This window comes from Athene cunicularia (assembly GCF_003259725.1).
Source record: "Athene cunicularia isolate RWA chromosome 2 unlocalized genomic scaffold, athCun1 chr2_part1, whole genome shotgun sequence".
Lineage (NCBI taxonomy): Eukaryota > Metazoa > Chordata > Aves > Strigiformes > Strigidae > Athene > Athene cunicularia.
The window spans coordinates 18,698,772-18,713,024 of NW_020799095.1; the positions used below are offsets into that span (position 1 = coordinate 18,698,772).

A 14,253-nucleotide genomic window follows, 5' to 3' on the forward strand; every position below is an offset into this window, starting at 1 on the left:
GTGGCTGCTGAGTATCCACTGATCAGTGGATGTTGAAATTACCATTGTATTGAGATGTCCTGGGTGATTTTGTCTGTCTTTCTGTCCAGGACAATATAATGTTAACTGCTCTTGTTTCACATTTTCAAACTTTTCTTCAGAGTTGTGAGAGTGGGATGTTGACAGTAATTGCATTACTTCAGGGATCCTTTATGGGCTTTGTGCCTTATTCTGATCATACCACATGTCTTGTGAATAATGTTTTAAATTTCACATGCTCTCAGAAACTGGATGTCAAAACTCCCACTGCAGAATAGCCTTGAGCTTTTCACAGGTCTGTTAGACAAGATGGCTAGTATGCACTGCAGGAGACTGTACAGAGAGGTAAGACAATCCCTAAAAAAATAGTTGGAATGTCTCATTTTTTTTTTTAATACTAAAGACAGACTGTTTTGGGAAAATGAGGGAAATTGGAAGAAGCTGGGAGGTGTACAGAAGAGTTTGAGAGCATGGGCTGGGCAGAGGAAGGGAAGAACTGAGGTGTATGCAGGAGAGAGAGAGTGTCTGGGGTGCTGTAGGTTAAGTGCAGGGCAATTAAAGAAGCTGCAATGGGACAGATGATGGCAGCGAGGAAGTGTGAAGCATAAAGATAATGCATAATACAGTGAGATAGCCTGTAAATCTGGAAATCAGATAGCTCTTACTTCTGCATGTTCATCTTAAGTTAAATTTTGGTCCTGAAATGCTCAGCCATGCTATTAGGAGAGGTTGTTTCCTCCTGAAAGCTCCAAAAACCTCATGTCAATTATATACATGAACCTCAGCCAAACCTCAGCATGGAGAACTCGCTTATCCTGGACTCACAACATAAATCCAGCATTACAGTGTGCTCAGCAGAGGCAAAGCAAACATTTAACAAGGGAAGGAAGAAGCTTCAAGTGTGTGCTTGTGAAAGAGATATGCTGTGCAAATAAATTACAGGTCAAGCTACTGAATTGCCCACTCCCTAAGGAATGTGCAGTATTTACATGAAATTAAGGTTAAAAAAAAATAGTTGCCACAGAATTCCCAGCTGAAAAGGAAATAGATTTACTAAGAAAACTGTCTGGAGTTTCAAAACCAAGTACCTGCATAATTTCACATGCAGTTGACTGCTCCAAAGGATTGATAGCTGGTACCTTATGGGTGTTGTATTTTGTTTTGTCTGACTGTGCTAATAACTATAACCATCCTTTCCTTTCCTGATATTTTAGGTACAGAGAGAACTGGCTGCTGTCATTGCTTTGAAAGCAAGGAAGTCAGGTGAGTCAGACTGAACTTTGGAGGGGGTTTTGTAATGCTGTTCCCTTGCGTCATTTATTGGAGTACTTGAATTGTTACTGCTGTCTTATTAATATGGGGAAGCAAAGATAGCGGACATCGTTCCTCTCTTGTTGGAGAATCTGTGTGTATACCACAATCCAATTACTGTCAAGCTTCACTTCCCATAGCTCATCACATCTAATGACCTAGCTGATAAAATCAGAGTGTTACAGTTGAATGTGAACTTGGATCTGTTTCTAGCCAAAATCACTATTGTCTCTGAGCTTGCACTTTATAAAAGAAGCTTATGTCTTTATTTGACTTACATTTAAGAAAAATAAGTTGAAATTTTTCCTACATTTTCTTTTATGGCCCAGTATCTCATGCCATCTTTGCTGTGTTTTACCTGCCCAGTCAGGTGTATTTCTTTATGCAAAAGCAAAAGCACAACTTCATACATGAAGGTGTTGTTTCCTGAAGACTTGTCTATGCGACGATATGACTGTAGAGGCAAGTCTGTTTTATCAGGGGTAGTGGGGAAAGGCAAATGGATAGTTGAAATTCTCTGACAGTATAAGCATCTACAGCAAATGCTGAGGATACAGCACAAAGTCATTGAAATATGTGGTCTTCTCAGCTCCATCAAGGTTTGATAGCACAGCCACTTTCAGAAGGTATCTGCATTGCTGAGCTGGAGTGGAAGCAAGGGAGCTAACTCTATACAGGGTTAACTCTGGTGTCTTCATGTGTAGTACAGTTGATCTGGCAAGGGCAAACTGCATATGGTGAAGTGAGAGTTGAATGTATTTCTAGGCTAAAACAGAGGTGGAGTTGTCTTAAATTACTGGCATATTCCCAAAGCCACTGAGGTCTTTGGGAGCATTTTCACTGAGCATCTCTTGTGATCTTCAGTGATTTTGCTAGAAATTGAGATCACAGATCTTTCACTTTTTGAGCTATTTTCTGACCTGTTAATAATATTGCATCATAATATCTGTATTTGTCTATCTGCGTTTTACAAGTACAGCACAAGTTATTACACACAACACACACACTACACACAACATGGTATCTTAAACTGGAGGCACCAAGAAGATGTGGTTGGCATATCTGCAAATATTTCCTTGTGGAAATGTAAGTATTACAAAACTAGACACAGTTTGATGCATTTTTGTCTGGAAATAGAAGTACCCATAGGCTGTATCCACAGTCATCTGTAAATGTTAATCTGCAGAAATTAAACACAAATCTAAGTGTGAATTCAGACCTAAATTGGTTCTGTGTAATAGTTTTGCTTCTTAAACTTCTCTAGTAGTTCACGATGTTAACACCCCTCAGCTGTTTGCTCTTACCTGGTATCACCCCACTCTCACCTGAATTGTAATGGTTAGACGTGGAAATGCTTCTGCTTTGGTTCAGTGAAGAGAAAAACAGGCTATTTTAAGGGAGGGCTCAAGGCAACCTTTTGTTTTGTTGTAAAATAGGCTAAGAGCATGGTGCTGTGTACCTTGTTACTTAGTGCTTATACAGTTCTAAGAAAACTCTCTGCTTCTCTGCAGTTGTGTTGGCAAATACTACTACTGCTACTGGCAATAAATAAAAACTCCATTCCCCAAACCAGTTGATTTTAACCTGAATTAGCCTCTCATTTCCTTTCAGTGGATAGCTACATAAATGGTTGTGTCAGTAGAAAATGACAGAGGTTGGATTAGGAATGAGCTGCAGGAGATGAAAATGAGAAGGGAGGATAGCTCTTAGAGTCTCCTTCTTACTAGTGTAATGGCAACCCACACTGAGCAGGTAGAAATATTTTAGTTAAAAATCAGTGCCTTAAATAAACAAAGCTCCCTAAAGGGTTTTGAAGTGCTGACCAGTCTTTCCTAATACATTAATGTAAACACTTAAAAGATCCGTTTAGATCTGAACAAAAGATACCTCTTTAGTCAGTTTAACTAGTACATGCTTGTTGTTGAAATTTGCATTTCTTTATGCCTCATCTTGGATGACTAAAAAATGGCTACATGATCAGGCATAACTGTAAGGTCTAATTTAAGTTAATACCTTTACTACAGTAGGAGCAGAGTAAATTAGGGTGGTTGATTATGCTTTTTTATTTTATTGCTGATGGTTAAATTCACAGCAGAGCAGTTACTGTTAGCAATCAAGCTATGGTATGCTGTGCCTGGTGAAGTGAAGCATATTTCAGACACAGTGCTTCTGGAGCTAAAAACCACAGTATCTTTCAGAGATACTGTTCTTCTAACCCTCTTCAAGACTCCATATAATTCCAGGAAATAAACCAACAAAGATCAGACAAAGCATTTATTTTGGCATGAAAAGAGTGGAACATGGCTATTGGGCCAGCTGCCCTGGGTGGCTTCCAGGCTGGTGTGAACGATGTGGGCACATGGCTCACCTGCCCTGGGATTCATGAGTGGGGTGCACAGGCAATGGGCATGGTCCTAACCTGCTGGCTGGAACTTGCCTGCGGTGAGTAATTGGTTCATTAATCAAAAGCTTTCCTAGAGATTGGCAGCCCCAAAGCCGAAGCTGTTGTGCAGAAGTTCCTGTACTGTTTTTGATGGCTTGGTGGTTTTTTAAATTACAGTGTTTCAAAATACTTCCTCTAGATAGCTGGTTAGCACTATCAGTAAGAGCAAAAAAGAGTATTTTTGCTTAATGCAAGGACTGTGTAATTTGTTCCTGAATTACTTTAATTTCTGGAAATACCTCTGCCCTTAGAGAGGCACTTCACAGTGATTTAATTGTGCTAGAAAAACTGGCTGATTAAAGCTTTCATATTACTTGTCTAGGGCTGTTGTAGTAATCACTGGGTTACTTTGCCTGGAAAGTGCTATACAAGCACCCAAACAACACAGCTCCCTCTGCAAGAGGTTAAGAGGGTCCAGCTAGGGAGGTTAGTTATGCTTGGAGGTGAGGAAACATTGCCTTTGGTTACCTGGCTGAAACAGTTTCATTTTGTTTAAATGAAGCTTGGGTTTGATACCTAGAATACCTATATGAGAAGTAGTAATTACAACTATTTCAGTTCTTGGGCCAGAATGGCTGTTTCAGAGGTTTAGACACTGTATCTACTGACGAAATGCTTTGAAAATGAAGAAAAAGAGCTGAGCCTGCTGTGGGGTAGGGCAGAGTATCAAATTCTTGCTCGTGCAGGATCTGACTTGATGGAGAATGTTGGCTACCAGAAAATAAAAAGTCAGTAAGTGTGTGGGAGAGTGCCTTTCCTCAAGTTCTTCTGGTTTTATTGTAGGGTAGAAGAATAGGAGAAACACAGAAAACTGACAGATGGCTGAAGGAAAAATACAGAACCTGAAAACTGAAAAACTGTGCTTGGAAAAAGACTCCATTTTCTTATTTAGATGTGTACTGCAAGTATACCACTACTCTGATAGCAAAGCATAAGCTGATAGAGAGGTACTTGAGAGCCCTTATGCAGGGGGAGCTTAGCATTTTTAGCTTCTTTGCAAATAAAACTAAAAAAGCAAAATTAATGTCTCTATTCCTGAAGCTTTGATGGACTTCAGTAACACTGTTGACTGGAAGGCACATTTATTTCATTAGAATAAAGCTTTCATGATAAAGGTGGCTCAAGAGGGGGAAATGAGCTTGTGCATTTCTCTGTGGCTTATAAAAATACACTAATATTGTTCTAGCTTAACCTTAGAAATGAATAGATTAAATGCTGTCTTCCTTGGTTTGGTGAAAGGTCTTGAAGAAGTAACTGGAGCAGAAGATAAATTTGTTTTTAATTGTAGGTGCTTGGCATTAGAATTGTGTTTGTTTATACCTTGCTGGCTTCTGCTGGCTTCCACAAATGTGCTGAAACATAACAGAAACGCAGCCTCTCCTCTGAAGCTTTACAAGGGTTGGCATTTATCTCAATTGCTTGTCATGGCTCATGACATGTTTCTTATATGTTAGAGATGGTAGCTAAAACAAGGATAAAAAGCAGCAAATAGCCTAAGGCTGGAGGCTTTAGCCGGTGGTATAGATACACAGGTATATCTGAACCGATCAAAATCTGTCAGGTAGATGCTCTGAACTTGTTAATCCCATCCACAAACAAGATGCTTTGCATTTCTGTGCATAAACCCAGCTGTACTGCATGGCATCATCCAGCAAATTCCTTTGACATTAAATCTAATGGAATTTCTGTAACTTTATTTGTGCAAAGGGCTATTAGTAACAGCATGGCCCTGGTCCCTGTTTTCCTGAATACAGGGTCTAATTAAGATAATAGCTGACAGAGCATCGATGAGGTAGGAAGAGTGTAACTGCAGCATCTCCCCAGGTGTTGCAGGAGCAGCAGCAGGGCTGTGGGTGCTTCTCCATCCCACTGTGAAGGGCAGGGCACCCAGAAATGCCCTAGCACTTGCGTGTGTGTTTGCATCCTCTTCAGAATGATATTCATCTTTCCACAATATAACCATTCATAAATTGACTAGCTCTATTTATATTTTTAAAAAATGTGTCCTTTACATTTTATTTATCATTATACACTTTTGCAATATATTAACTCTGAGATCTTCTGGATTACCTCCACCCTATTCTGTCATATATGTATGCATATCCATCCTTCCCCTTTTCTTTTGTATTGCTTCTGTCAGGACTTAACTGCCTATGTGATTTGCTTAGTATTTTTATTTTAGGGCAGACAATTCAATATGAAGCAGTCACTGGGGCCTGAGCTTTGCTGACATGAATGAAAAGCAAGCTGTGAACAGCTATTCCTTTTCCCAACCACTGCGCCACCTCTACAGCCCTGCTGTCAGAGCTGATTGTGTGACTCCACTCAAACACACTCCAGGCAATGTCAGCCCGGTTAAAAACATGAGAACAGCCAAGCTGAGTCAGGTTAAAAGTCCATCCGTCTCCGATCCTACCGTGAGTGATGAGTAGGGGGTTCTTCGAGTAGAGAAATGGAGCAAGTACAAACAGTCCTTCTTCTGATGTGCATACTCAGCATCCACCAGTCTGTGCTAGAGGGATTTTGCTGTACCCACACTGTTGTGTTAGGTAGCCCTTGGCGGCCCTTTTCTCCGTTAATTTATCTAATTGCTTTTTCTACCTGCTTATACTCCTGACCTTCATCATCTCTTGTGGCAGCAAGTCTCACAATTCATGTGTGGGGCATTTGAAGGCGTATTTTTTCTTTTTTGTTTTAAACACATTCCCCATGACCCTCAGCCTGTTGTGGTATAGCTCTTTGGTGATGGAAAGTGGTGAATAATCTGTTCATCATCATACTATTAAGGATTTTGTGCACCTCTCATACCTGTGTGAGTTATCTCAGTTTCCAGGCTAAATTGCTAGTCATTCCTCATACCAAATCTATTCCATTAAATCTGATCATCTTTACTACATCTATTATATTATTTTCAAGATGGGGCAGCCAGAGCAGCATGCAGCAGCATGTGCTGGAGTTGGCACAAAGTCAGGGTGGGGAGGTGGGGGGATGTGGGAAGGAGTCAAGTAAGACCCTTTTGGCAGCATTAAGCTGTTTTATCAGCTTAGTTAACTCAGGAAACTGCATCTTTACCATTCAGCACTTTTCTCCAAGTAGCACAGATTCTTGTGAGACTTCCTGGTAACTTTACTCCATAATAATTAGGAAAAACTTTGTCATTTGGTGCTATACGAATGTCTTATGTCATTAGTTTCATTTACTTGTAGAATGGGGCCATTATACAGACAATGAAAATCATTACAAATTTGAATTAGATTTGTACACATAATTGGAAAAATTAGATTATAAATACATGATCAAAGGTCATTCAAGAATGGAGCAGTTCGGTGTTGTGTTTAAATCTCAAACATATTAAGTACCCTTTGAATTTATAGGTTTTATAAACAGGCAGATACACAGTATGTCTAGTGTAAAATGTGCACGGTTTATTATTTCTTACTTTATGCCACTGAAAAAGGGCATAAAGAGGAATGAAAAAAACTTGGTCCTGTATACAGAATAAAGTGGAAGTCATGTGCCAGAGAGGTGTGCATTTTCTCTTGTGGAAAATTTGAGAAGGTTTGAAGGGTGGGAAAAGATTAATATCTGCAGGATCTTACTGATTTTCTATGTGCTCTTATATCTCTTTTCATTGGGTTTATTTACTTAAGTAAGACCTTATTTCATTACAACTTTCAATTTCTCCAAGCATCCTTTTCTTTAAAGCAAGGGTTGAATTTAACAAAACATACGGAATAAGAGTTCTTCTACAAGTGTTACTAATATCATTCATCCTAGAGAAATGGCCACTCAAATACAGGTGCAGGAGTGTCATGCATCTGGTAGGCCTTGGTAACTTTGCTTTTCCTCTGCCCATTGAAATGTGGTTCAAAATAAGAGTTGCACCCAAAACCGTATCTAGGAATATTTTTAAAGTTACATTGTGCTTTAAGGATTTCATACCTTGAAGTAAGGTAGGTAATCATGTTGACTTCTTTAAGTGATCCTTTTTAATCATTTTATGCCTTATTGAAGGGAATGGCCACCTCTAGGGACCAATGTTTTGTTGCATCCCATGGGATTCTTCTATTACTCCTGAGATCAGGCATACCAAGAAACTGGCAGTGCTTCAGAAGGAAGGATCAGACCCCTTCCAGCCCTGAGAATGATGCTCATTGTGTTGGCCGCTGAGGAACACTATGTGTGACAGACACATACAGCTCCTCTGTGCTGAAGCTGAATGGTGACGACTTGCTTTGTGCCCACCCTGGGCAGTACTGGGGTGGAAAGTGCACTGGACAACGTCAGTGAATGAACTACACAGTTATGCTCACCAGCCTTTGTGTAGTCAACAGCTGATGTAAAGCAGATTGGACTCTGAGCCTAGGAAAAAAGGAAAAGAGCTCCAAACAGCTCTCTGATGGGAATTATGCTGAGAGGGATTTTGGAACCTAGGTGTTTGCAGTTGTTGAGAACTTCGGGCATAGTTCTTTCTGTGGGAGCTATAAGGCATAGAAGAAATGAGCAATGCAGAATAGCTGTTTAGGTGACAGATGTTTTGCACATACACAAAAAGGGATTGCATGTCCGAAAGACAGTATCTGTGAAAAAGAGAAAACAATTCCCAGGTGAATGTTTTGTTTCCAGTGCTTTGGGAGAGGCATTTACAGAGAGTTCACAGAATTTATTTATTCAGAGCCCTCTTTGTTTCCTGCTCTTTTCCTGGCCATGCCCAGAGGATGTTTCTATGGAAGAGTGGTGTTTCACTTTGCACCAACCTGTTCAGCCACTGCCCGTGCCTCCTTGTTTGATCAATTCCCAGCAATCATTTTCACTGTGCCTGCTGATCTTGTAATGGGTTCTTTACCATTCCAACATCTCATTTCAGGCAACACTTCTATACATACATTCACTGCCACTTGATTTCTTTAATTTTAAATGTCATGCACATGAGAATGAATGTCTAAAAGCACTGGGTAGAAGTTAAATCTTTCTGCATTCAGCCATCAAATGGTTTTCCTTGAGCTGCTTTTTTTCTCTTCCTGTAGTAATCCTACAGTATTTGCATCTTGTTTTCCACCTTGTTTCTCCTTGATAAAAAATGATAGGAGTTCCTATGTTCACAAAGTGGGTGTAAAATGTGGCTTTTCCTTTCCGTGTATCACAAAGTGCCAGGCATTGAAAAATCAAACCTCCCCTGGCCACATGAATCAACAGTAGTTGATTATCTATTAAAAAATGTTTTCCTTGTTTAGCCAGAGGTGTTTTACAAATTATGTTCTTCTAATGCACCACCACCTTGGGTGACATATGGCCTTCACACCCAGATGAAAGGCTTCAGTTTTGATAAATAAAATAAGCAGAACTTCCTAACAAAACCAGTTGTACAATAATGTGAAAAGAAGAGCAGCAAAGGCTCCTGGCCATAATCTGACTGAGTTGGGAAATATCGGTGGCTTTACTTGGTACGCTCATTTTTTAATTTACAATGTCTATGTAACATAGGCAGGCCTGAGTCTCATTTAAACTGAGGTTTGTCCTTCCTGTGGTCATTCAGATGTAGCGGAAAGGAACGGTGCCTTAATGGTGTGTGGATCAGCCAGACCAAATCTACATCTGTCAGCCTCCTTTCTTACCACACTGGCTTTGCTCTGTTTAGATTGCAGATTCCTACCCTTGCTGTTATCTGTTCCTTTTGATAAACTCTGCAATGAGAGGAAATGTTTTTGCATCATTTTCAGGAGTCCTGTTTCCTATTTGAGATCTGAGAAACTGCTTGTAGCACTAGGACCCTTGGGAACTTATTTTCTGCATGGAAACTAGACCAGCATAATGGGTACCCTCTGTGCAAATTCAATATTAGTTCTACACCTAAGGTCAAGCAGAAGTTAATGACCATTTTTTACATACAGAAATCAGTTATGAAACCAATATTACATTTCATGCTTTTGTCATTTTAAAAAGAAATAAAATGCTGGAGTAATTTATATTAAATTGATTTAAACTACAAAGCATAAATATCATGAATCCCAGATTAGTGTTTGAGAGAAAATGGCATCATTGTCACTTGTGCAAAAGTTCATTTCCCAATTTACAGCATCTTTATTTCACCTCATGCTTGCTGTGCTTTTTTAGATACAGAGGTGCTGAACAATGCTGTAAGCGGGAGTCTGTCTTTAATAATTTTTGCATTTTCTTTGTTTCTTTAATTAGCTGATTTACTCAGCTGATTGCACAGCTGTCTGGGCAACACCCCCCCAGGGGCCTGCCAACTGTTTCAGAGATGTAGTGTACCCAGTGAAGGGAAGTCTGTACAATAATTTGCATATATATATGCAGAAATAGTAGGAAGGAATGAGAAAGCTCAAAGGCAATTTCTGTATTGCTAATAAAAGGAAACATGTTAAAGATGAGCTTAAAAAGCTTTCTCTTTTCAGTAATTTCTGAGAAAAGATTACAGTTTCATGGTAAATAAGGAACCAATTCTCAGCTGGAGGGTTTTATTCCTGGGATTATCGCTGTCTCTTACATGCAGCTTTTGGGGATTTCAGAGGTGTTCAGTGCTTCTTGATTTTCCCCTTTTAATTTGGAAATAGGACTTGGAAAATACAGGAGTATGCATGAGGACCTGGTCTGGCTTAAAATGGTCCCCGAATCTGAGGTTTGTAAAGAATACTTACTGCTCATTTTCCTTCCCACTGCTCAATGCTACTGCTTTGTGGAAAACCTAGAGGATCTGGCTTTTAGTTTCCCCAATGGTATCAGTATGAGCTATTCTTTTTTATTTTTTTTTCTACTCTGATAAATTAATAAGCATCAGCAAACATTATAACACTGTCAAACAGCTCAGAGCTGCCATAGTAACCAGCCTCTCTAGAGCTTGCTGTATACCCTCCACAAAGGATAACAAGGGATACCACAAGCTCCATTGTTCAAAATAACAATAAAGTTTTCAGAAATCATGAAATTGACTTAGAACTATGTGATTTAAAAAAAAAAGCCTTTTTGCTGTTTGTTTCTGACAAGCTTCATGCTAGCAACTTCCTTTGGGAAAAAAAAAAACAAAAAACAAAACAGAAAAGAAACATGCCTCTCAAAAAATTTGGGATATAAGAAGAATGCTAGAAGTTGTAAGCTTCCCAGCAGCTGACGATAAATCAACTGGTGCAAGGCTGCTGGCAATTCAGAGCACTGGAGCCTTACCCCGGGGAATATTCTTGCAGATTCCTGAGGTCTTTTCAATAGTGATGGTTTGACAGGGACAGATAAACAGGCTATAACTATCCAGCAGGGATGAAACAGTGAAAATCTTTTGGCTTGTCAAATAAACAAAGTTCTGTTCTGAAGTAGGCTCTTCCCCACTTCCAAGGTGGTGTGTGTCTCCTATCTGTAGAGGGCATGTAGGTGCCTTCTGCTTACTGTCTAGAAAAAAGAGATGCATATACGAATTTTGATCACACAGTACTGAAACGATTGAAATCTTAAAGGGCAGAGTGGTTTGATGTTCTAGGATGTTAGCAGGTTAAAGAACAACGCTAAATAATAAATGAACAACCTTATTTGAAATGAAGGAGCATCACTGAAAGCATGAGGGATGCAGCCCAAGGGATGACTTCATAGGCCGAGCAGAGCTGCCTCTGGAGCAGCTGTGGGGACAGTGAACTCCTCATCACCCAGCCGGTGCCGAGGCTGTGTCGGTGGCCTGGCAGCGTTGGGGCAGCTGGGATCCCGCAGGCTGTGCCTGAGGCTTGGCAACGTGCTAAGCGAGTTCAGTGTTGGGAGCCAACTAGGGCACTGCAGAGGTAAATCCCATGTCTGCCAAGGGCCACGTTTATGGGCTCCCTGCCCCCCAAAAGCAGTCAGTCCTCGTCCCGCAGTTGGACTTCACACCAAACTCAAGGGCTGAAGCTGGAGCTGTATGGCACAAGGGATCTGGCAGCAGTGGCAGCTTGCGGGGTGCCCCATCCCCTGCCCTTTGTGCTGCCTGTTCTCGAGCAGGTCATCCTTTGCCAATCCACAAACCCCAGATGCTTGACGGTGGTACAGAGAGGGAACAGTAAGTACAGGATGTGTTGTACCGCCAGCAGTGATGGGGAGCTAAGCTGGCTTTCTGTCCTGGAATGGCCATGTGGGTGCCACCCTCAGCAAGTTCTTAGGGATGGACAGATGTTCCTGCTTGCTGTTCAGCAGCAAAATGGTTAACTGTGACAGCAGTCCTCTCTTAAGCATTAAAATAATTAGCTTTCAAAGTTAACACCCTATTAAGCCAAAGGGAGGAAGTTCACACCTCTCCTGGTTTTATTGTTCTAGTCTGGCGGGCTGCAGCAGCAGAATGACGCTAGTGCCTGGGTTTGTGTTGTGAAGGTTATCTTTGCAGCCAGAAGGGGTAGAAAGAAGAAACTTCATTTATAGAAAAGGAAGAAAGCACAATACAGCAAAGCCTCTGGGAAGATTGCAAAGCTGTGGGTTCCAGGAGTTGGTTTATATGTGCATTTTTTTTTTTTTTAACTGTCCTTTCCGCTTTCAGTTGGGCAAAAGATTCTGCCATGCTGAAGAAGACAAAGTATTAAAATTAAATAACGTGCATCATATTATGTGACTTTTAAAAATCTTACTCATCAAACATAACTAATTTACCTTCAAGTTTGGGGACATACAGAGCAGCATTTCATAGAGGCACTGCTCTGTGGGTAACCCTGTCACCCTTGGCAGGATTCTGCCACAGGCAGGAGAAGGTCCACAGTACTGCGGGTGGCTGTTGTGACCCTCATTGCGTGGCCACCCTGTCTGGCTAAGGTGAGCCCTTTAGCATGCCTGTAATGTTTCATGCTGCCGAGGAAGGCAAATCCCTTCCAATGTCTTAAATCTACATTAAACTTACTGGTGTGGCAGTAAAAGCTGGGAAGCACTGTTGGTCAGTAATGGTGACACAAAGGATGTCCTTGGTTCCAGTGTGAGTGATGGTTACATTCCCTTTCTCTTCACACCCCTGAGTGACGGCTGATTCTGTTTAGGTAGCTAGTACAAAATTATTTACTTCTGTTTCTTATTTCTTTGTTATTTTTTCCTGCTGATTTAATGAGCTGAAATGGGATTACTTAAGGACAAGGCTTTACCCCACAAAAATTCTCTGTTCCAACATTAGTTTTTAGAAGAATCTGATAGCAAAATCTCAGCTCTGGTCCGTGGGGGCACAAGGAACTCAAGATCAGATGATGGCCCTTGTGATCCTTAAATGATCATAAAAAATCAACATCCTGAATTCCCTAGGCTAATTTGCAAATGGACACATTTGATCTGCACATTAGCAAGCTAATGCTCATTTTACATCTTTTTCTTTCATTCATGGTGACCTCTCCTCCAAAGGAGAAATGCTGCAGGTAGAAAAGGCAATTCGTCACCCTTACGTTTCTTTTCATTTTATTCCTGTCTCTGGTCTCAAGCCTGAACCCAAACGTAACATTAAATAAATACATATAGATCAGGGTAAACCACCTTTGCCTTTCCTTGGTGTTGCTGCTTTGTGAGACATGCTGGGGTATTTGTATCAGGGAGCAAAGCTGGGTTTATGCTGGCAGAGAAGCAAGGGTTTGGCCCAGCTCCAAAGTTCACAACTTTTTTTGTATGTACATGCTACAGTTTTAGGGAACCGTCCCAGAATCAACGCTTGCTTGGGAAATACTTTCCCATCCCACCCTAACCTTCCGCTCACTTTTCCTACAGTTGAATTTGCAACGTCAAGCCTTTTTCTTGAAAAATAAATGGCCAGCTGACAGTAAGTGGGAAGCTATGCTTGTATTCTTATATTTTATGGCAGAATTTGTATTGCATGCACAAAAGCCCATGAGGGCAGTGCCTGGGCCAATTCAAGGGATGTCTGCCAGTTGTTATGGGGTTAAGAAGCACATTGTGTATAGAAATACAGCAATTTGTTTCTTATGTGTGTGTGATGATCCTCAGTAACAGAAATTTCTGAATACACTGGAATATGTTAAGAAATTAATGTTTTTTCTGTATTTTATAGACAAAATATAACCTTTTCATACAAAACCCAAGAAAATATAATTAAGGGTTGTTACTTGTCTGTGTGGCCACTTTAGCCTTCAAGACACTGTGTTCTTGTGATGACAAAAATGTATGAGATGATGCGTTTCCTTCAGTATTGCTCCCTGCGTGTAGTTAAATGTTTCAATTATGGCTGATTCTTATGGGTTTGGATAAGAGGCATAGAGGACACAAAAATCAAGTTTGTGATGGAAATTTTCATGAAACACAGGCCAACTGCTCCCTCTCTCCCAAGAGGGCTGCGGGAATGTCAGCGTGAGGTCTGGGATTTTTTTTTTTCCTTTAAGAAAATATTTACTGGTTCTTTTCTACATTCCTTACACAGTCTAAACAACATTGAAGCCAAAGAGAGCTTGGTTTGGTTTATGAACTTTTTCAGCTTTTCTAGAGTCGAGCTGTGAAATTGCTGATAAAACTAGCTGCTTCCCCCCCCCCCC

General features: G+C 40.6%; 1 protein-coding gene across 1 annotated transcript in view; it reads left to right on the plus strand.

Moving 5' to 3' along the window:
• LOC113477014 (rap guanine nucleotide exchange factor 5-like) overlaps positions 1 to 14,253 on the plus strand; it is a 52,618-nt gene that overhangs the window by 20,962 nt on the left and 17,403 nt on the right. Inside the window, exon 7 of the mRNA XM_026843082.1 lies at positions 1,233 to 1,281. Coding sequence (XP_026698883.1) covers positions 1,233 to 1,281 — 49 coding nt within the window. The remainder of the gene's footprint in view (positions 1 to 1,232; positions 1,282 to 14,253) is intronic.